Source organism: Carassius gibelio, chromosome A19, assembly GCF_023724105.1.
Source record: "Carassius gibelio isolate Cgi1373 ecotype wild population from Czech Republic chromosome A19, carGib1.2-hapl.c, whole genome shotgun sequence".
NCBI lineage: Eukaryota > Metazoa > Chordata > Actinopteri > Cypriniformes > Cyprinidae > Carassius > Carassius gibelio.
The window spans coordinates 23,645,147-23,670,149 of NC_068389.1; the positions used below are offsets into that span (position 1 = coordinate 23,645,147).

Consider the following 25,003-nt stretch of genomic DNA (forward strand, 5'->3'; position numbering starts at 1 on the left):
CTTTGTTTGGCCTTCCAAAAGAGGACACGACTAAATAGAATAGTTTAAATAATATTTATAATGGGTTTTATGTTTATGTCTCGTCGCTCCAGCCGGACAGGTCGATACAATATGTTAAGGGGCGTAACATTTCTGTCACATGCTTGAGGTATTCGGACAATCACAATGCACTGGACAGGTGAACTTCAATGTAAAAATCTATGCGTTTCAGAAGGTGGGGTCAAGAGGAGAAACAATAATGTACATTATGTGGAAAGTAATGTTTTTTTTTTTTTTTACCTTAAACCCCATAAACACACTTCATTATACCAAATACACCAAATAATGTTCTTTTTAGCAGCATCATATGACCCCTTTAAAAATATTATTTTCAATTATATAGCTCACTGTAATATATTCTTAAAATGTCACACCCAGAGCATTTCTGTGATGCTTTAAAACACTGGTAGGCTGCTCACTGAGTTTTAGAACAGAGCTATATTCGTATTCCCCAAAGGATCAAACTGTAGAGACAGTCTTTTAGGAGCAATTCAGGGGTGACGTTTTTTTCCTCAAGGGTAGAATAGTGATGGGGCAGGTCTGTGATTATAGTGACTGTTGGACTGAATTTACTGTCTTTATGTTAGCAGCTTCGATTCAAAACCATTAGAGCATCACACCCGTAGACTCAGGGCACAGGTGTACTCTCCAGCTAGAGGTTAAACTCTAATCCAGAAAGGTTTTTTGTCCTTTCTCACCAGGGACACACTGAACTGGAGATGTGTGTGTATTTGTGTTAAATGAAAAATGATTGCAAAAGTGAGTTGTGTTGTTCCAGACATGCCCAGATCTGCCCCAGATGGTATCAGCATGATACCCGATACAATTCCTCTGCCAGTAATGACCTGAATCAGATGGCACTGTGAATGGTGCCAGGATGAACCAGTGTGACCTTACTGACATTACTGCTGACTTCTGTCTTACAGTGGCTGTGAACTATATATCTGATGTACCACTGTGCTGTCTGTTTGTTCAGCATCTTCATGACTACTAGGCCTATACGTTATATATATATAGGGTAGTTGGGGAGTTTTCTGGAGGCGGTTATGGATGGATATGGGCTCAGTAAGACCTCATTGTGGAGGTGTGTTCACTCAGTTACAAACATCATACTCCATCATGCCACCGAATATATAGGCTATGTATATTTTTCACCAGGCACGAAGTGATGGAGATACATTATGTTATGAATGCATTTCTAAAGTGCTTCTTATATATTATTCATCCTTTTCTTATCCAAAAAACAACATCTCTTGAGCTACTGAATATGTTGTTTTGTTGATATTTCACTACATTATGTATTTCTATTGTTACTTAAGATACACTTCAGTCGCGTTTTTTTAGAAAATAATCAAAAATATTGTACAAAATAAGTGAGCCAAAATGTGAAATTTCATGGTACATTGAATCATTTAGTAAAGAATACGGAGCGTGATTGTGAACCAACTTCCTTATAACGTCTACTTTACAGAAACCTTAATATATTTTAGATATTTAATAATATTAACATATTATGTAAATATTATATATAATATTTTGTATATTGTTTCTTTTTTCAATTAGTCTTTAATTAAATTATAATTGTGCAATTTTTATTTTTAATTCACAGACAATTTTTGATATTTACTATTATTTTACTATATATAGAACAAATGAATATTTGTGTATGTAAATGTTTAATGTTTAATTGTAATTGAATGTGTTTTTATTACACACACACACACACACTCATATATATATACTTGACTCCTAAATATGCTGCATGTGAATTGGAATTGCAATTGTCTGAGTAAAATGGCTTGACTTTAAAGCCCTATGTTATATTCTCTTTGGATAGATATAAGTTTCATGTCACAGAGACATTGGACATTGAGTTGATCGAATATCAGGAGAAATTGAAAATTCTCTATTATTTCCTGTTGAGTTCAGAGTTTAATGGTTTCATTCAGGCTACATGATAAAAATCCCATAAAGCACATTTATTGGAGTCTGAATGATGTCTCAAGTATGAATAGAAAGCAGGAAAACTTCTCAGGGCATGGTAATAATCGGCCCTCACCTCCAGGACGAAGGTGTAAGCATGTCGTTTTCAATCTGTCTGTGTCTCGCGCTCTCATCTGCTCCTGCGATTCTGCTAACCCGGTTTCCTTTTTCTGTAGTGCTGTGAACAAGAGCAGTTTTCTCCATGGGTAATGGGGAGAATGCTGGGAGTGATTTCATCTCCTCCATATCAGATGGATATCAGGATGATTGATTATGTGATGTTTTGTTGTAAAAACTAAATAAATAAAAAGAAGAAGAGAAAGAAAACCCAAAAATCTCAAACCATTGGTCCTTCACCAATTGTTTTTTCATTGGTCTATTTGTGTCTTTTCATACTGCTTTGTTTCGGCATCTCGTTATTCTCTTCTTGTTATTGTTAACACACACTAAGACAAAAACTAGCATAAAAGACCATACATTTGTAAAAACAGTTTATGCTGAGAAAAAAAAGCCTGAAATTGGAAAACTAAAATGCCAAACAAAATATTTGATACTAGGTTTTTATTTTATTAGGTTATTTTATCTGGTAAATATATGCATTTTTTGAATGCGTTAACTGATGTACTGGCTTGTAAAAAAAAAGTCACATGCTGTTTATGTTAATCGCCTCCTTTTTGCTTGGTGGACATTGAATAATTTGTTTTGTGTGCATGTGTTTTATCTTTTAATAACATTCATGTGCACATGACACTGTGATTCTCTCCTTGAAAAGCTGTCTGTGGCTGCATGTGTTTTACATTTATTCTGCTTTTTAATTGCATTTTTTTCCTCCTCTGGTGAGAAAACAAAACTCAACAGAAAGAGAACAATTTGAAACACTTATTTTTTATTTGCTTTACATTTTGTTTGTTTAATTTATTTTTAAAAGGTTTTTTTATTTTTTATTTTTATTTTTGTCCTTTTTCATTTTTATGAATTAGTTTTTTTACATTATTATTTTTCTTATTCTTCTTTCTTCTTTCTTATTCTAATCTTATTTTAATAAATTTTTATATGTATTTATTTATTTTAAAATTATAATTATTTTTATCATCATTATTGTTTATGAAATTGTTTTATTTATTGATATTGAACTGAAAATATTGAAATCCTTACGTTCTTTCTTACAAGGATCACAAAAGAGCATTCACACTGCCTTTATGCAATACAAATTATTATATAATGAGCACTATTGACCACTGTACTGTATATTCTGTGTGATTGTGTTCATCAGGGCCTGTTGACATCAGGTGTAGATTTTGAGTCCCTTCCTGCCGCTCTGTCTTTGCCAGCGGAGTCTGGTCTCTATCCGGTTACTCTGGTTGGAGTTCCTCGCACCGGAGGCAACATCACAATCAACGGTGAGCTGTACAACACCTTAAACGCCACATGAAACGGCAATTTAACTTCTGTAATCTCTACTCATTTCTCATGAATAAATACAAATTTTTTTCATATAATATAATGTGCTGTGAATATTTATGAGAAAATACTGAGTACATTAGTCTCAAGTCTACTTTATTTATAGAGCCTTTTCCACTACAAAGTAGACCAAAGGACTGTACAGCAACATAACAAGATGAGAATAGTAAAATCAAAAATCAACAATAACAGAAAAACAATTAAAACAATTCTTCCAAAGTCAACAAATAAAAGCCATAGAAAACAAGTATATTTTCAATCAAGATTTAAAAACATCAACTGAGGGTGCAGATCTGATGTCCGGTGGAAGGGTATTCCACAGTCTTGGGCCAGCAACCGAAAATGCACAATCCCCCTTTTTTTTTAAAGGTGAGTTTTTGGAACTGAGAGCAGTAAGCAGTTAAATAATCTTTGAGATCTTTCAGAGTTCAAATGAATCAGGTATGCGACATATTCTAGCTTTAAAAACCTACAGCAACACCTTATACTGAATCTGACATTTAACTGGAGGCCAATGCAGCTTTTCCAAAACTGGAGTAATATGTTCCCTTTTCTTTGTACTAGTAAGGAGCCTCGCAGCTGCATTTTGGACCAATTGCAATTTTGAAACGAGATTGGCTCACTCCCAAATAAAGTGCATTACGGTAGTCCAAACATGAGGAGATAAATGCATGAATCACTATCTCAAGATCGGTACCCAGACAAAAAGGATTTCCTTTTTGCAATAGTCCTCAACTGAAAGAAGCAACTTTTTACCACACATTTAATCTGATGATCAAACATTAGAGCCGAGTCAAAAATTACACGCATAAGTTGTCCATGTACCTACCACATTGTTTATGTAATAAGTCAACCTTATTTGGCCCCAAAATTATTACTTCAGATTTACTCGCATTTAGCTGTAGGCTATTTTGCTCTAACCAGCACGTCACCTCCTCAAGACATAATAACAAATATAAATGAGAAGTTGAAACTCCAGATCTAATAGGCAAATATGAATATCATCAGGATAAATATAAGACATACTGATTTTTCTTAAAAATAAGGCCTAAAGGCAACAGAAATAGTGAAAACAGAATAGGTCCCAAAGCGGAGCCCTGATGTACTCCACAGTCAGTAGAGACTGAAGAGGAAGAACATTCCCCAACCCTCACTGAAAAGGATCATCCCATCAAATAAGAAGAAAACTATTTTAAAACAGCCCCTCTCAGACCCACAACAAGCTCTAAACATTTAATAAGGATATCATGATCTGTTTGATCAAAAGCTGCACTAAGGTCGAGCATAATTAAAGCTCTTCGACTACCAGAGTCTGCAATGACTAACAAATCATTGAAAACTCGCAATAGAGCTGATTCAGTGCTGTGTCTTGCCCTAAAGCCAGACTGAAAAGCATCTAGCACATCATTATTAGCCAAAAAAGAGCTCAGCTGGGATAAAACCACTTTCTCCAATATTTTCGAAATACAGGGCAGCTTTGAAATTGGCCGATAATTTGTGAAATCCAAAAGGTCCAGAGCATACTTCTTGAGAAGGGGCTGAATGACCTCTTGCTTAAGACACGATGGAAAAAGACCTGTAGAAAGGCTACAGTAATACTTGGTCCAATAAAGTTAGCTGTCGCACCAAGCAAACCTGAAGGCAAAACATCCCAACTGGTAGCTGGGTATTTAAAATGAGTAATAATAGGACTAATATCGAAAGAGGAAACCAGATAAAATTCATCAAAAGCGTTGACACTAGTAGTGTTTTCTGCTACCTTTCCATCCAAATCAAATAATGTTTTTAGTTTTTCCAGAGAAAACACTTAAAAACTTCTCACAACACTCTGTAGATGGAGGTATCGTAACAACATTTGGATAAAAAAATCTATTAATATTTTGAAACAAAACTTTTGGTGAGTTTGAGTGCTGCGATATAATATTTGAAAATAGGCTGCTTTAGCATCCTTTACAGTTTTCTGATACCCAAGAAGTGAGTCTTGTAACATCTGGTGAAAGACCAGAAGTTTATTTTTCTTCCAAGCCCATTCTGCCTTTCTACACTGCTGTCTAAGAACACGAGTATGTCTGTTACAGCCACTGCTATAACACAAAAGAGGGATGACACAAAGGCTCGATCAAAAGGGGAATTTATTAATTAAACGGAATATAACAACAAGTGGGAGAAATTAGACAGGAAAAATAAGAAGGATAAACACAGAAGAGAGCTCAGCTACGACTCGGGACGGCCGCTCAAGTTCCGCCCCTGAAGTGTGGGAACTTGACTTCCTTTAAGCTCATGTAAATAGTCCACACGTGTAGAGGATCTGCTAAATCAGAACAATGGTAAATCACGCTTTACCTGCCCCTAGAGGGCAGGCAAATACATAAATATACATGCATGTAACACCTTCATCCCCCAAAAGTGAACCGTCACCACAAGAAAGTGCATCTACTGAAAGACACCTTTCTCAAAAACATACGTTACCCACAGGCCTATCCAATCCGGGATAGGGCGTCAGCGACCACGTTGTCCCGACCTCTGACATGTTTAATGTCAAGGTCGTATGGCTGCAAGTATAAACTCCAGCGCATAAGACGCTGATTAAAATTGCGCATGGAGTTCAAAAAGATAAGCGGATTATGATCACAATACACAAGGATCGAATAACAGCTGGACAAATACACCTCAAAATGTTGAATCGCAAGAACTAATGCTAATGCCTCCTTTTCAATAGTAGAATACTTTAACTGTGCAGTATTAAACTTTTTAGAAAAGTAACACACTGGGTGTTCCACATCATCAGCACCCATCTGCTGGAGGACAGCTCCCGCCCCAACATCGCTAGCATCCACCACGATACTGAACTGTTGTGAATGGTCAGGTGCGGCCAACACTGGGGATGAAATCAACAGAGATTTAACATTTTCAAACGCACACTGGCACACATCAGACCACTCAAACCGAACTTTAGGACTCAGCAAGTTGGTAAGAGGAGAAACCACAGTTGCAAAGTTTCTGCAAAACGAACGATAGTAACCCACCATTCCTAAAAAACGTCTCAATTGCTTACGATCCGTTGGAGATGGAAAGTCACAAATGGCCGCAACCTTTACAGCCACTGGCCGTACTTGACCCCTGCCAATAACTTTTCCTAAGTACACAATGGTGGCCTTACCAAATTCACATTTACTCAGATTAACAGTGAGCTTAGCGTCAGCCAACCGCTGAAAAACTTGGCGAAGTAACGCAACATGTTCAGCCCACGAGGAGCTGTACAGAACCAAGTCATCCAAGTAAGCTTCACAACCACCTACACCAGCCAAAACAGTGTTGACAAGCCGCTGAAAGGTACTTGGTGCATTTTTCATCCCGAAAGCCATAACCTTATAATTAAGGAAAGCATCAGGAGTGACAAATGCTGAGATCTCCTTAGCACGTTCTGTCAGAGGCACCTGCCAGTATCCCTTCAACAGGTCAAGTTTCGAAACATAAACAGCAGAGCCTACGCGATCGACGCAATCATCTACCCTTGGTAAAGGATAAGAGTCAGTTTTTGTAACAGCGTTTACGCGTCGATAGTCAGTGCAAAATCGAAACGTGCCATCTGACTTACTCACCAGCAAACATGGCGAACTCCATGAACTGGAGCTGGGCTCAGCGATGTTATTTTCCAACATGTATTCGACTTCTTTTTGCAAATTAGCTCTTTTACACGGGTTAACACGATATGGATGCTGTTTTATAGGTGGCGTAAAACCCACATCAATATCATGCTCGATAACTGACGTCTGGCCGGGAATGTCACTGAACAACACTGAAAACGTACTCACCAATTCCATAACATCAGCTTTCTCAGCCGGAGACAAATGCGGTAGCTGACTGGACAAAGTTAAGAGCATCTCTGAATTGTTCAACCTACCCTGAACTATACACCTTGATGGTCCTTCGTCTGCCTCATCCATCCATTCAGATGTGAGCACCCCGACAGCAGAGATTTCACACTCTGAAACGCAAGGTAAACCACTCTTTGGATGTTTGGCACCCGACTTTCTCTCATGGTAGACTTTAATCATATTCACATGGCAGACTCGGGACCTCTGACGGCGGTCAGGAGTAGAGATAACATAGTCTCGATCTGATAACTTCTTTTCAATCACATAAGGGCCAGTATAACGAGCTTGCAATAGCCCACCAAGCACCGGTAACAAAACCAAAACTTTGTCACCAGGGCTAAAACTCCGTTCTCTAGCTTTCTTATCAAACCAAGTTTTCATTTTCTCTTGCGCTTTTTCAAGATTTTGCTTAGCCAATTCACGGACTCGGTATAAACGTGTATGAAATTGTGAAACATACTCAGGAAGAGTACTGCTTTTTGAATCAGAGAGCCATTTTTCTTTCAGTACGGCCAGAGGGCCGCGCAGATTGTGGCCAAAAACCAGTTCCGCAGGGCTAAACCCAAGTGATTCTTGTACTACCTCTCGTGAAGCAAAAAGCAACCAAGGAATTCCCTCTTCCCAATCCCTCTCAAGCTCAAAACAGTAAGAGCACAGCATAGACTTCAGGGTCTGGTGAAACCTCTCCAGCGCCCCCTGGCTCTCAGGATGATAGGCAGCCGAGACGTTATGCTTAATACCAAGTCGTTTGAGCACTTGAGAAAACGTATGAGACATAAAATTCGTTCCCCGATCACTTTGTATCACTCTTGGTAACCCAAAAACTGAGAAAAACTTAATGAGTGCCTTAGTGATGGCTCTAGCGGTGATGGAACGCAAAGGTACCGCCTCAGGGAAACGCGTAGTCACGCACATAATAGTTAGTAGGTACTTGTACCCAGACTTTGAACGTGGAAAAGGTCCAACACAGTCAACTATTACGTGCTCGAATGGCTCCGAAACCATGGGAATTGGACAAAGTGGTGCAGGCTGAATAACTTGGTTGGGCTTTCCCACCATTTGACACACATGACAAGTCTGACAAAAACGTGAAACATCTCTTTTTAAACCGGGCCAATAAAAATTTCGCAGAATCCGGTCATACGTTTTCGCGACACCTAAATGACCAGCCAAACCGTTATGTGCAACGCTTAAAATCATATCACGATAAACTACTGGAACTACAATTTGCCTGACTGCATTCCAGTCATCAGAAGATTTGGAAGACACCCATTTTCTCATCAAGATCTCATTTTTGAGGAAATATGCCTGGGACGCCGGCACACTCTCAGTCTCAGGCACTGGTTGAACCAATTCAAATAATGGGGCAAGAGTTGCGTCGAACCTTTGGGCAGCAATTAATTTATCTGGACACAGAGACAAATCAACATGATCTTTACGAGTAGACTTTTCGGCAATCACGGGAGTCAGATATGCTTTTTCCTGTGGAGAAACGGAAAGCAGTTTCGTTACATCAGGATTTGCAATGAACGTGTCGCATAAATCCACTTCATCCGAAATGAAACGATCAGCGGATTTGGCCATAGAGCGAGTAACTGCGCACGCGGTAAAAACATCAGGATACTTAAGTGCACAATCATCAGCGTTAGCAACAAGCGGTACAGAGACAACTTCAGGTGATACATCAGCACAACTCCACACACTACTTCCAGCTAAATCATTTCCTAAAATGAATGTTACTTCAGGAACTGGAAGAGATGAACGAACACCCACTACCACATCACCCGACACCAATTCTGATTGCAAATGAATTCTGTGTAACGGAACCTCCATAACTCCCATTTCAATACCTCGGACTAAAGCAACACTACCCGTGGTAGTCTCCTGTGACAACGGTAAAACCCCCTCCAGAATAAACGAAAGACTAGCCCCCGTATCCCGAAGAATACGAACAGGTACAGGCTTACACAAACTGGGAATAAACACAGTTCCACAATGCAGGAAAGGTCCATAACCAGTTTTGATGAGACGGGCATCACAATCAGACTCAGGCGTAATGCAGTCAAATTTCGAACTGGAATCAACAGAGATCAAACCAACAGTTTTTGTATGAGACTTCTTTTTAAGAACAGGGCAGTTTGCGATTAAATGACCAGAGGCCTTACAATAAAAGCAAACCCTATCACCAGTCGAAACAGTAGGCTTACCATTAAACGATTTGCGAGGCAACACAACAGGTGGATCAACAGGAATATTATCTCGTGATTTTTGAACATCCTTGAAAGTGACTTTATGTGTTAAAACGAAGTCATCGGCCAGAGTAGCAGCTTTGTAGAGCGTGTCTACTTTTTGTTCGTTTACATAAGTAGCAAGGGCGACAGGTACACAACTCTTAAATTCCTCTATAAGGATTAACTGTCTAACCTGCTCTCTACTCTCGGCTTTTTGAGACGCGCACCAACGATCAAACAAAATTTCCTTTTCACGCGCAAATTCAACATAAGTCTGATTCGAAAGTTTCGTGTATTGTCTAAATCGCTGTCTATATGCTTCCGGGACTAACTCGTAGGCTTTTAATATAGCAGCCTTAACAATCGTATAATCAGCAGAATCTTCAATGGACAACGAAGCATAAACCTCCTGCGCCTTACCGGTTATCACGCATTGCAAAAGCAAAGACCAAACATTTTCAGGCCACTTTAATGAAGCTGCAACCCTCTCGAAATGACAAAAATACTTCTCAACGTCCTTCTCACAAAAAGGAGGGACCATCCTCCGATTTCGGCCGACATCAAATACATCAGAGGCAGCGTGAGCAGCCTTAGAGCTCATCTCTAACTCCATTCGTTTCAAAGCAAACTGATGATCAAGTTCACGCTTTCGCAGCTCTAATTTGGCATTCTCTAACTCCAATTCTTTTTCTTTAACTGCCAACTCTCTCAATCGAATAGCATTCTCACTTACCGAAGGATCAGCCACTTCCTCCACAACACTAACGTTTTCTAATGGCATTTGTAAAACGCCTAACTCCACCAGACAGCCTTTAAGGACGTTTCGCAAAGTTTCCTTCAAAGTCTTATACCTAGGAGCGATTTCGACTTTATAAGACTCTGCAATTTGCAATAACTGCTCTTTTGTGTACGATAAAAGCAGTTCTTCAGAAGGAGACTCCCGAAATACATCAACTACTGAAGTCATCTCGACACACGTAGGCTATTCACCAAAAATAACGAAAATAATGGTTTCAACACAATTCAGAAAAACTCAAATGAAACCACTAAATCGTTTTCACAAATCCTAAACTTTACCTGTCAAAACTAAAGAAAACAAAGTGATTTTGGCCGCTACACGAAATTATCACGCATGATACAAATTAAGAATAAACTTCACTTACCGATTTAAATTTACAAAGTGAATAACCAAAAGCGATCCCACAACACACGCGTATTTACCCCATTTAACATTAAATTAATTCCCTAGTCTTCAGTGGCGTTAGGGGCTCGAGGCCACTTTAAACGCTAAAATCATGAACACCTGCACACCGATCCCATTAACAAGATCAGCTGCCGGTGAACTGAAGCGTGCCTCCACTCCGAATAACCACTAAAAATAAAAAAGGCAAAATAACAAAGTGGCAGGTTCAAACCTACCCGACGACTACTGACTAAATAGGGCAAACACTCACCTGGGACGCTCGTAGTTACTCACAACCGAAAAGTAAATCGAACAAACACGACGAAAACACGGCCATACACATTTTCTTTCCTCCCACACTAAACAGCTGAGAAAAGAAAAAACGACGGACGAGCCCCCAATTATGTTACAGCCACTGCTATAACACAAAAGAGGGATGACACAAAGGCTCGATCAAAAGGGGAATTTATTAATTAAACGGAATATAACAACAAGTGGGAGAAATTAGACAGGAAAAATAAGAAGGATAAACACAGAAGAGAGCTCAGCTACGACTCGGGACGGCCGCTCAAGTTCCGCCCCTGAAGTGTGGGAACTTGACTTCCTTTAAGCTCATGTAAATAGTCCACACGTGTAGAGGATCTGCTAAATCAGAACAATGGTAAATCACGCTTTACCTGCCCCTAGAGGGCAGGCAAATACATAAATATACATGCATGTAACAATGTCCATTAAACCAAGGCTTACGATTTACCTTACAATGCTTAATCTTGTAAGGAGCAACAGAGTCCAAGACTTCAGTACAAACAGAACTAAAAACAGTAAGTAATTCATCTTGATCAGCCGTAAGAGGTGCAGACTCCAACCATGATACATCAGAAAAGGCACTAAAAATCTTACCAAAAGCCTGTGATGTTGATGGAGTAATTGTACGGGAACAAACATAAGAGCTCTGAGTCACCCTCATTTAATTCGGTACATTTACACTGAAAGTAACCGGTATATGATCCAAAATGCAAACATCATTAACATCAACATCACAAATTGACAGCCCTAAGGAAAAAACAAGGTACAAAGTATGTCTCTCATGCATAGGGCCAGGGACATGCTGAATAAAATTAAATGAGTCCATCAGGTCCGAAAACCAATAGCTTCTCGACCAAAGGCTTCCCAGGACAACAGATGTTTAAAATATTAAAATTGTCCACAATTAAGATAGAATCAGACAATGATAAAATAGAGGATAAGAAATCTGAAAATTCCTAGTTAAGAGCCTGGCTATACTTTGGAGATCGATGAATGACCACACCCAAAACAGACTTAAAGAACTCCAGTTTTAACAACGGAACTTCAAAGTTCGAGTAGATCAGGGTCGATAAACGGTGACATTTAAACTGCTGTTTGCACACTGCACCTATACCCCCACCGCGACCCACTGATCTTGGGGTATTAATTAAATTATAGTCAGTCGGACAAAGTTTATAACATGGACTCCACTCATCCACATTTATCCAAGTCTCTGTAATAGATAAAAAGTCAAAAACATTATGTGAAAAAAATAATTTAAAATGAGTCTTGTTTGTAATCAAACATGCATTAACCAGCAACATCTTTAAGTAGGGTGTTAATATTAAATGGTAGGTAAATGGCTCTGTAATTTTTCTAGTGTTTTAAAACCGATGGACCATTGAATATTCTCTTATAAAACGAGAAATGAGTTTGTACTGAACATTTATTCTGCACCATAATGCTGCAATAATGCAGAAATCAAATCTGTTTCAAACCGAAAAACAAGTCCAGCATTTCCCAGCTTGAATAAACCAGCTAAATATCCTCTCATTAAAATAGGATAAACTCATTGATCTGCTTTATGGCTGTTCCAACACGACTTAACATCTACAAATCATACGCATGTTTTGAAGGACTTTAATGAGCTCTAATTGCCTTCAGATCATTAGCTCGGGCTGCTATTTTGGAACATTTTGAAATATGATTTTTGCTAATATTGCAGGGTATCACACGTCGGTGTTTGGGGTGAGCAGTGACTGTCTTCTGGAGGGTTTGGTGGGGGTGAAGAGCAGCGGCTGTATGGTGGAGGTGGTGCCGTCACTCCCACGACTGCAGCTTTCTACATCCTTACCAAGGTTTGCTCTTCTGTATAAAATCAAATAAAAACCAATAATAAGGTGATTTAATTAGGTCACATTCTCTTAGGATGTTTCAGTTGCTGTAGCCTAGTTGCAAAACAGTTTTATGGAGATGTGTCTTTGCTCAGTGCTGTCACAAATCAGAGGAAGCATTCAGATGGCTATTCTCAGCCTCAGACAGCATGCCCGATTGCTCATGAAAAGCCCACAGACTGCCTGATGCATATTGCACACAAAAATAAAGTGCTGGCAGAGAATCTGTTGTGATTGGCTGGATGCTGTTGGCAGCTTTTGGGAGTCAGGATTGCAGAGGTTTTTATCAGCCTACCAGGTAGCAAAAGTTTTGCAGCAAAATTCATGCCGTTGTCTTTTGGAAACATATAAAAGATTATTTAAATAATTGAATTAGCTACCAGAGTGTTTTAAGCCATGTGACAACCGTAATCATACTAAAACATAAATAAACTTGTGGTTATTAAAAAAAAAAATAATAATTAATTCATATGATACGATAATAATATTTTTTATTAATTGCTGAAAACTAAAATTATAAAAACATAATGTGCTTTAATGTGTGCTAATAATTTGCTTATTTATTATTTATATATTAAGCAAATGATTTTGATTTCATCAATATTCTCTGTAATTTTCTATTATGTTTTAGAACCTGATGAACAAGTGAAGGCATGTGAAATATTTTGAGATCACACACACACATACATGTATATATATATATATATATACAAAAAAAAAAAAAATATATATATATATATATATATATATATATATATATATATATATATATATATATATATATATATATAAAGATGTGTGTATATATACAGTTTATATATAAATATCTAATATATAAAAAAAAAATGCTCGTTTTCACTCAATATCCTGTTAATCTTGAGTACCTATAGAGTAGTACAGCATCCTTCATAACTCCAAAAAGTCTTTAGTTTTATTACATTCATAAGAGAAAGATAGTCTGTACCGATTTTTCCCGGAAAAACACGACCGACTGGAGGCGTGACGTGTGGGCGGAGCTAAAGAATCACGAGCGTCAGTAGGCTTTTGCGTTGAGAGCGTTTGGAAGCTGTGACATTACCTTGAGGAAAAAACCATAATTCCAACACACGATCGTGACCCTTTTTCGTTGGGATTGCATCATCCTTAAGAAATAAACGATACGCAAATCCGTTGTCAAACTGGGCTTTGTTTGTAAAACAAGCATTTTAGAAATGCAGGGAACAAACACAAACACTTGCACAACTCTGTTGATGCTCTGTAAAAATAAACTCCATCCACTGGTCCCTTAATGCTGTTTTTTCTTTGGTAATCTGTGCAGGGTTGTCTTGCCCTGGCAACCAAAAACACACTCCTTTTGTGAAATTTCGCGACGCTCTAGCTCTGATCAGTGAATGCCTGTTGGGCTCTCAGTGCTGTGCTATACGGGAGCGCGCGCTCTTCCGGGAGAAGTGTCCTCAGGACCCATATAAGGAAATTCCGCTCCATCTAACGTCACACAGAGCCATACTCGAAAAAAACTTTCCGAAACTTGTGACAAACCGGAAGGAGTATTTTTGGAACAGAAATACTCCTTCAAACGTACAACTTAATTTTTGAAACTTTGTCCATGTTTAGCATGGGAATCCAATTCTTTAACAGTGTAAAAAACTCAGTATGCATGAAATAGCATTTCACCCCCCTTTTAAGATTTTATTGGTGACTGACATGTTATTGAGACACAAGCTTGGTAAGGTTTTATACTTTCACAATACTTCTTGACTACAAAATAGCTTCTCCAGTCATTTATTTATTTACTTTAATATTTGTATTTATTAATTCATTTACTTCAATCTGAGAATGCTATTTCAATAAAATGAGTATGCAAATTAGTAATTGATTATAATTACTGTAATAATACCTTGTGATTTACAATTATTTATGTAGCAGACTCACACTCTGAAATTATTGCAAAGCAATCAAAAGTGCTTGTCCTTGATAACATTTTGAGCTTTTCAAAGTGAAACTTTATTTTTTTTATTAACTTTTATTAACCTAAGAATTATGCCCCTTTTTACAAGATGTAAAATAAGTCTCTGATGTCCCCAGAGTGCGTATGTGAAGTTTTAACTCTATGCTCTATTTAATAGTATACAGATAATTTTTCTTAGCGTGTTAAAATTGCCACTTGGGTATGAGCCAAATGCGTAATTTTTGTGTCTTCCCCTTTAAATCCAAATGAGCTGGTGCTCCGGGGAAGACGGCAGAGCATCAAGAGCTCAAGCTCCTGCAATACCAGTGCTAGCCTTTACAAATAAACACTCCACTATTAGTACAAGCCTGTTATCTTTATAGAAAATGCACTTGGTTTAAAGGTCAGTCATCTGATTGTACTGTGCATTAAAAAATACACTTTATGAATTAGACAGATGGGAGCACGGGTGTGAAAAAAATAAAATAAATCTCATGGTGCCATCGCATGCTATTCCAAACTTTATAAGCCACACTTGTGATTATGAGCTCAACTAATTCCAGCAGTTGACTACGCATTGCTTTCAAATGCAATTTTAACTCCAGTTTTCCTATTCATGATCATTCTGGTAGCACATGAAGACAGCGTCAGATAAAACAGACTTACAGAGTGCCAAGACGGTCTTTCAGAAAGGCAATTTGGAAAACTAACGTGTGATACTTAGGAGGTGTAGGAGGTGCTTTATACAGACCCTCATTCACAAAGCAGTCGGATGTAAATGATTCGTGCAGATATAAACGAAGTTCGGTAGAGTTGAGGGAGCAGCATCTTCAAAAACTTCTCTTTAGAATCCTGCCAAAATATGAAAAATCCCATCAAACTGTAACAAAATGTCATGATACATCACGTAACTCAGTAGAGATTCGCAGCTGAATTGTTTTCAAAGCAATTATTTACATCACTAATCATTAGACACAAGGTTTTATGCTTTGTATTTTTTATTTTGGTCTAGGTCGGCTCATCTGTCCAGTGAAGACCTGTCCACCAGTGTGTCCCTGCAGCTGTTTAATGGAGAAACGCAGCAGCTCACCATCACCCTGGAGAATATCGGCACAGAGATGCTGAACACGCTGGAGCTGTCATCTAAAACCCTCAGCACTAAAGGTACATGCAGCACACAGTCTAAATGCCGTCCCGCTCTTTATCGAGCGGTAAATGCCACTGTGTTCTTGATATACGACGCACATCCTGTAATGGGACAGAGGTTCAAAGGCTGCACTGATTGCTGTGAGTTCGTAATAGAGTCTGTGCATTAGTCTGATCACTCGAGCCCATCTCAGATTTCCCCGTGACTCCACTGTTTTGATGTGCTCTCTCTTTGAATAAAGACGTCTGCTTTTACGCACCTCTGTCTCTGCGTCTTTGAGGATGGAAAATAAGACATGTGCAGTGCTCTTAGTGGTATTCCACACACGCGAACATGAAAAGCGTTGTCTTTTTGCTCTGTGTGTGTGTGTGCGTGCGTCTTCTCTAATCCCAGACTGCTTTCAGCATCAGTGACTGAGCAGGTGGCCTCTACAGGCACTGACACACACACACTGTCTTTGCTTTGAAGTTGTTGTGGAGGTGTCCTTTGACTGAGCCCTGTGTGTGGATTTACTTAGATGTACTTTAGTGGGGGATTTGTCTCAATAAAGTGCTATGTAGATATGTAAGAGCTATGTATATAACTAGTAAAGTAACACATTACTTTTAAATTTGCAACAAAATATCTGAGTTACTTTTTGTTTTCTCATTTAATGACTGACAGCTTTTCTTACCTCATTGGCACATTCTTTGTAGTTTTATTATTTTCAGCCACAGTGCATTAATTTAGCAATTAATGACCTACACAAGCATTACTGCAACCACAACTTACTGTACATCTATCTATCTATCTGTCTGTCTGTCTGTCTGTCTGTCTTTCTTTCTTTCTTTCTTTCTTTGTAAACTTATCCACGGTAAAATTACGTAAACAAAGGATCAAATTCTTACTTAAAGTTTGCAGAAAGATTTACACCCTGGAGTTTAGACTAATAGTTAAAGTTTAAGGTTTGTTCAGTTCACTGACCTAAAGTATGAGCAAAAGTAAGAGTGATGCTTGACTTATTAAAGGACACTAATAATTAAACAAAACCACTTAAATTTATTGCATAGTGAATGAAATGCATCTGAGGGAAAATGTTCAAAAACATGTTATTTATGAGAGGTATAATTTTTTTTCCTGTTATGTTTTATGTAAGAAGGCTTGTCAAGCTTGACAGATTTTATCTGATGGGATATGATATCTGAAATAAGAAAATAACCACTTTTGGGGTTTCTCTACACTCAGGAAAAGAAAAAACTAAACAAAACCTCAGTTTACTGTTAGAAACTCAGACTGAATGTAGTAAATGGTTGCATTGCCATGTTCCTGTTAGTCACACTGAGCTCATCTTTTGACTATTGACTGGTCTAGTCCACTTTAAGTTGTTTTGAATTACTTAAATCAAATGTATTTGTTTGCAAATCACCAGCAAAAACACAGGTGTGATTTGCAGTGAGTCAAGAAATTGGAATTGAACTGTGTTTTGTTGGTTATTATGCTGAAAGATATGGATTAGATGCATCCCTATATATGTTTACTCACTTTGAGTATGGTGGCATGATTTTTCAAAATATCCTCATGGTGAGTTTACACACAAACACACATTTGTTTGTATATCGTCTCTATCTTTTGAGAGTTGAAATGCCCAGTAGTAGAACGAGAGAGAGAGAGAGAGATAATGAGATGATCTTCTGAAGTTTGCAGTGGAACTATAAATATCATGTCTAGTTTCCTACTAACTGTTGACATGACTGAAGGAAAAGAAACCAGGAGAGAGAAAGAATATCCATGACTCGTGTCCCATTTGGCTCTGGAAATGTCAAAGCGCTTGCCGTCTCTGCTGTACATAAACCAAGGTCTCCAGACACTAACTAGCTTGCCTGTCTGTTTTACATCTTGGGTTTTATAACTAAACATAAAAAAAAAAAACACCGTAGTCTCTAAGGTTCCAGGAACTGATTGTTGTTGTTGTTATTATTATTATTATTATTATTAGGGGTCAAGCACTGAAGATTTTTCTGGGCACAGTGACCATGATTGAATTCTCATAAGGTCACTTCAGCCCTACATGTACTTACATTAGTCTTCGTTTCTTTCTCTTCTCACTCTTTCTTTTCCTCTCTTATTGCAGGAGTAAGTTCTCCACATGGCAAATGACCCTCATGTGGAAATCAAAGTGATTTTTTTTTTTATTGCGGCATGAAGCTAATTATGTTTTCTTCCTTGATGAGCCTACATGTCTGTACCTGTGGGCTCATCAACAACCACCAAACACAAGTCTCAAACATCCACAATTATAATGTCCTGTCTGCTTTTGGACTCTTTACAAAGCATCACTCTGAAAAACTCTCCAGTGGGCAGTGCATGAAGCCTATTAGGGTGTTTTTTAGCATGCATGGTATGATATACTGTATATGTTTTAGGTCAGAAGTTGTTTGGTCAGAGTCTGTCACATGCAGGGGCTAAACTTGCTGCAGTTTGTGAATAAAATGTCCAAATGATTCTGATTGAAACATTAACTAATTTAGCAACTTCTAATTGTTCGGACTGAGCCATGAAGATTTAATTAAAGATGATTCAAATTTAACCATCACAAACTGATTTAGTCTGAATTGTGATCTTATTCAGAAACTTGAACTGATTCAGCCTGAATAACCAAGGCTATGTTCACACTACAGGGCTTAATGCTCAATTTTTTTTTTTTTTTTTTACAAGGCTGTTCACATTTTCAATTAAATGCGACATTTTATGATCTCCTGTGTGAATGTGAAATGACCCAGAAGTGACCCGCATGCGCAGAAGAGTACTCAACAGTGAACGACGTCACTCGTTGTTTGCGGAAGTAGCTAACGGTAAACATTTTTGCAATATTAAAGTTATTTTCCCAACGGAGCAAGCACAATTACAATCTTCTCGTTTTAAGAAGAAAATTAAAAAGGAGGAGGAGAGCAAGGTTTTTGGCCATGGTGTTTTGTGGAGCAGTGTTAGCAACGTCGGTACAGAGAAACGTGTGGGTGCGGAGTCGCAGCCAGGAGTGGTGGGATACTGATGTGAGTGGCTCTTCTCGTTCCCGCCTACTTCAACGCAGAATTATGACGTTTGTAGCGTATCAATGACGTACGGATACATGTGGCCTGGCCGTTCAGATGGAGGTCGCATTTCAAAAGATCAGATCTGTGTCGTTCAGACTGTCATGAAAAGATCAGATACAGAATTGGGTCGTTTCAGCCTGCAGTGTGAACATAGCCAAAGTGATTTGAGCTGAACAACAAAGCGATTCAGGCTCAATCATGAAATCAGATCTCGCCAGTTCAGTTTCTAAACAGCTGTTGCAAAATACCTTACCCCAGATCTGATTTCTGAAGTACTTCCAGGAAACATGTGATGTGAAATGTCTGTCTTTCACCAAACACATTTAATGAGAGGATCTGTCCATGTTCTCGCTGCTTAAGAGAGGGCCACTGTGACAGAAACCGTCAGACTTGGCAGCTTCTGGACTTGTCTTTACCCACGGTTCTTTCTCTCTCACCTTCCTTCTTGTTTCTCCGTCCTCTAGTGAGTCTCTACAGGTACTTGAGAGCTCAACAGCAACCCAAACTTGTTTCCCAGGCAGCCTGAAGCCAAATGAACTCACACACACACACATACACACATTCACTTTCTTCCTTCACAGGTGGTACAGCCAGAAACGGGCGTTGTATTTGACATTGAAAATGACTGAACAGAAATCTCAGGAATGAGATATTGGGATGGACCGCATCCTGTGCCACCCACAGCAGTCTTTATTTATGCCACCTGATACAGAAACCTCCATACCTGCACCCATATACAGCGCTGCCGCTATATTTCACCCCTGACAGCATGTTCCAAATGAACAATTATATTTCTCAGGTCTTTGTAGTGTTGGAAGAAAACATTTTCCTCATCTTTGTGAAGATTGCACCAGCATTTTCTTTTGTTAATTACTTTACTTGGAGTTTTCCTGTTTCGACTGAGTCCCGGCCTCAAAACTCATTACCTGATTTAGCTTTCTACATTGTCCTTTCTTCCTAAGCATATCAAAACAGCAGCATGAGACGCAATTCTAAATCCCTTACTCTATCTTGCATAAGCTCAGCATGCAGTCGGCCTCTCTGGGATGGGCGTATCTGCAGTGTGATTTGATGCAGCTCGATGGAAGTTCATTCCACTCTGGTGGAGACACAAGGACGTGCACTTCGTCATACCCGTTATGACTGACGTTCTGTTGCGCTGTCAAAACACTCACATGCATTTCATGACCTGCTGTGTGTGCGGTCGAGACCTGGCTTCAGTGAGCAGATCTGTGAATCACCTGCAGTTTTGTCTCTTTTCAAACACAACTCTGCTCTATGGTAGTTCCTTGTGTTCTTGCTTCCTGTTGATTTCCTTTTCAGGTATCTCCTGCTCTCTTTTATTGAGAATGCTCCAGTATTGGTGTAACGTCATCTTAACCTCTGCTTTATTTTTAAATCTGAAACCTTTATTTTCAAGCCAGGCAAAAATATTTAACATTTATCGGTTAATTATCGGTTTTATCGGTTAACATTTGTTTGTTTGGTTATGCATTTACACTTACATTTGTTGATGCATTGATGCATGTATTCATGCAATTTATTCATGTATTTATTAATCTGGGTTGATGTTGTTTAATTAATATTGTACTATTCATTGTTAACTAACAGTGAATTGTCACTTAGTTATTGTTAGCCATTTAGTTATGCATTTATACATTTACACATTGATTTTATGCATTTACATATGTTTGTTGATGTATTGGTGCATGTATGTATTGATGCATTTACACATGCATGAAATTTGAAATGTTAAAATATATGTAGAAATTAACATTTACCAACATTAATAAAAACTATATTTTCCATTTAATTTTTTTCTTAGCTATTGGATTAACTTGTTAAATTGAACCTTATTATTGAACCTAAACTATTACACTACACACTCAAGTATGTACTAAGTTATATTCTTGAGCTTGAATGAAAGTGTGAGCTAGTGCACCATATTGTCCTCTTAAGTATACACTCGATTATCCACTATAACATCAACTTATTCACTATAAATTAGTATCAGTTGTAGTATCCCACTGGGTATGGACTGGAATATGAATAGGATCACTAAAGTGTTCTCTGAAATATACTAGTATTTTAATTTTAGCGTCCAGTATCCTAATAAATATGTCCTACAATACGAGTTATATTTTCCTCTTAAGTATGCCCTAAAATGAATAATAGGACACACTGGAGTTACACTATATTAATTCTTAAGCTTTCTGGGTTAAAGTATTCACTGGAGTCCCTTAATTATGATAAAGAATATATACAATATTGTTGACTGAATTATGTATTAGGGTCTACACTATAATTCCCTTTTAATTAGAGAAATACTAGTGTATACTCTTGTGCGTAATTAGGGAATAACATAGCATGCAATGCCCTTTAAAGGATGGAAGCGCAAAGTGGAGTTTTGATAATTTTGTGATAAGGTACAGCACAAACTATCAAAACATTTAATAATAACAATTATTTGAGAACATGGCTATACACTGCAGCGGTTTCTAAAGCATTTTGATTCTGATTGGTTGTTTACTAACTTTATTTCGCAGTCAGTAAAGCTATAAATATGTGCTGATCCAATAATCTCCAAAAACAAATCCTTCGTCACATTTAATCCAGTAATCAGGCATCACAGTCTGACTGTGATGTGTATAGATTAACATATTTATGTTATGTTTATGTATTTAAAATCATTATTAATGCTCCGTAATCTTGCTAGGTACTTTAATGGATTTATGCCAGGACTTTTGCAGGTATTGTCCAAAAGCCCACATCAGCATTCAGCCACAGTTTTATTTGATACACATAGAAACATAGCAAGTTAACTTTATATCTGCAAGAAGAGTTGTAGAAAAAAAGTGGGTAGAATAACAATTATTGGTCATTTTAAAGACTATTTCACAGATATACACTACACTACCATTCAGAAGTTTAGGGTCAGAAAAAACGAACTCTGATTGCTTTACATGTCAGTTTGATGGTCTCTTGCAGACTAAGTGGGTTTTGCACTCTCATCCGGACCACCCCAAATACTCCAGACATGACCTGGCCTGTACTTTCCCTTTTCTAATACATTCAGCTCCCCAGTGAAATGCTGGGTCATGATGGAGTTCGTTAATCAGGTGGCAGCCCTCTGAACATTTTGAACGCTGCATGCCCCTCTAGCTCTTGCTAGCACTCTTTAATTAAAACAGATTGCTAGACGCTTCAGTTAGCTTAAAATCTTCTGCTCTTCTACTCTTCTGCTCTTCTACTCTACTACTCCCTGCAGCATCAGGATGCTGACTGATGTTTTAGGGATTTATCAAGTTCTTACATTGAAGAGGAATCTGGGGTCTTTGTATACTACCGGTCAAAAGTTTGGAATAATTTAATTTAAATATTTTTGAAACCATTACATTCACTAAGCCTGCGTTTATTTAATCAAAAATACAGTAAAAAACAATGGTATTAAATATTATTACAATCTAATGTAACTGTTATTTGAATATATTTTAAAATGTAATTTATTCCAGTGATGCAAATATGAATTTCAGCATCATTACTCCAGTCTTCAGTGTCATTCTAATATACTACTTTGCTCCTCAGTTATTAATAATGCTTTTTATTATTAATGTTGGTTACAGTTTTTGCTGATTAATATTTTTTTGAAAACCATTATAATTTTTTTTTCAGATTGATAAATAAAATGGTAGCATTTCTTTGAAATAGAAATCATTATAAATATTATAAATTTTTTTACTGCCAGTGTTGATAAATTGTTCATTCTTGCTGATTCTTTTTATTCATAATTTTTTTTTGTAATGTTTTTCTGAACTTTTAAATGGTAGTTTATCACTTTCCCACAAATATATTAGCGGCACAACTACTTTCAACATTGATAATCATAATAATAATCATAATGTTCCTGTAGCTCAATTGGTAGAGCATTGCTTATCATGCGCAAGGTTGTGGGTTCGATTCCCCGTGAACACATGATAGGTAAAAATTGATAGCCTGAATGTGCTGTAAGTCGCTTTGGATAAATGCATAAATTTTATTTAAATTTAATAATAAATGTTTCTTGAGCAGCAAATCAGTATATTAGAATGATTTCTGAAGGATCTTGTGACACTGAAGACTGGAGTGATGATGCTGTCTTTACAGCAATTTAAAAATGATCCCATAATAGTGACTTTCACATAACCTAGGGTTAAATGTATTTCTCAAATGCGCAAAGAGCACATTGCCTTTCAGTTACCAGCTTTGATACCATCCAAAAATGGAAATGTTGTAATTTAGGCTGCATGTACATACAATTTATGGTTCTCCTGTGTCTCATCGCTAATTGCAATATGCCAAGTTTCAGTATGTGCGTGCATGAATGAATGAGAGTTTTCATTGTTGGCTAAACTAATCCTTTAACAGCTACACCACCCCACAGTGCACTACAGAAATTTTACAAAGCTCCATAAAGGCTTTAGAAGACGCTGGAGTGTTTCAAAAGACTCTGAAAAGATTCCAGAAGAGCCTGGGGATCTTTTCTGTGCACTCTCCATCCATGTGCATACACAGATTTTCTTGTAATAAATCTTCTGTGCAATGCACGCACTGCCTTCAGGGGCACAACCAGCATGCAGCGGTGGATGGTCCAATTAGGGCCTCTAATTACCCAGCAGTACTGCAAGACATGGGAACAGAGCCACTGTTAGCATAAAAAGTGCTTAAATAATCTTAGCTGAATGGACAGAAGCCATCAGAGTAACTACTATCGTATGAATATCATTGCAGGTTCATATTTATCTGTCTTTTCTGAGGATAAAATGGCTTTCATCATCAAGATATGGAATCTTTTTTAACTGAGTGTGTAACAGATATTTTGCGTTTTTCAAGCTTGTTCAGGGTATTGTGAAGCAGAGATGTCCATGTTTTAAATGTCACCCCTTTATCAAACGTATTATACTGAACTTATAGATCTATAGTTTCAGCTATATTATAGTTTTATTATGATGTCATTGTGTTTGATAGCTTGATCTAGCTTAACTTTTTTGTTGAGACTATAAAATGAAGAAAATTGTATTTTAATTATTTAGTTTCTTATTTATGTTAATTTTATCCAATCTTTTACTTGTTTTAATTTATATAATAATTTTTAAGTTGACACTATAACATGGATACATTTTTATTTTATTTTATTTTATTTATTATTCTTTTTTTTTTTTTTTTTTTAACAATATATTTCTCTGAACTTTTGAAAACATTCGCTCTGTGGCAGTCAAAGAATGAAATCTCACTTATAAAGTGAAATGTGAGTCCTCTTAATTCTAAATTTAAAAGCTTCATGTCTTACTATCATGGCCAACTATTTTTTTTTTTTTTATTATTATTATTATTTTTTATTTCAAAGAAGATGGCAAGTACTACTCGCAAAGTCCAAAATTCCCAGGAGAACTTAAAAGTCATTGGGAGATTCAAACATGCCGTGAAGATCTAGAATATTTGTACAAGGCTTTTGGAATTCTTGGAAAGCTTCTGTTGGTGTCCAGAGACGTGTGAGAGGTTCTGGATGGAGAGGATTTGGATTTCTGATGTTTGTGGGTGGTTTTGGATAAAGGCCAGTGGCGGATCTAGAAAGAGCAGATGGCAACATGTCTTAACTAAAGGATGGAGGCCCACAAAGAGCAGCTAAGGTCACCATGAACTCTGAAACACACAGAGAATGAGCCGTTGGGTTTAGATTGGTGGGTGTTGGCTGCAGCACCTTTGAAGCACTCTCTCTCTGTTACACACACACACACACACACACACACACACACACACACACACACACACACATCGGTTGTTTTGGCTTGTCTGCAGTATGGTCTCCTGTAGCTCGCACAAGCAAACAATGAATAAAATATGAA

General features: G+C 37.7%; 1 protein-coding gene across 4 annotated transcripts in view; it reads left to right on the forward strand.

Annotated features, from left to right (window-relative positions):
• The window catches only part of LOC127935454 (trafficking protein particle complex subunit 9), a 181,469-nt gene that overhangs the window by 55,404 nt on the left and 101,062 nt on the right, over window positions 1-25,003 (forward strand). For all 4 annotated transcript variants that reach the window (XM_052533331.1, XM_052533334.1, XM_052533330.1 and 1 more), the window contains 3 exons: window positions 3,296-3,422; window positions 12,787-12,919; window positions 15,916-16,067. In XM_052533331.1, coding sequence (XP_052389291.1) covers window positions 3,296-3,422; window positions 12,787-12,919; window positions 15,916-16,067 — 412 coding nt within the window. The remainder of the gene's footprint in view (window positions 1-3,295; window positions 3,423-12,786; window positions 12,920-15,915; window positions 16,068-25,003) is intronic.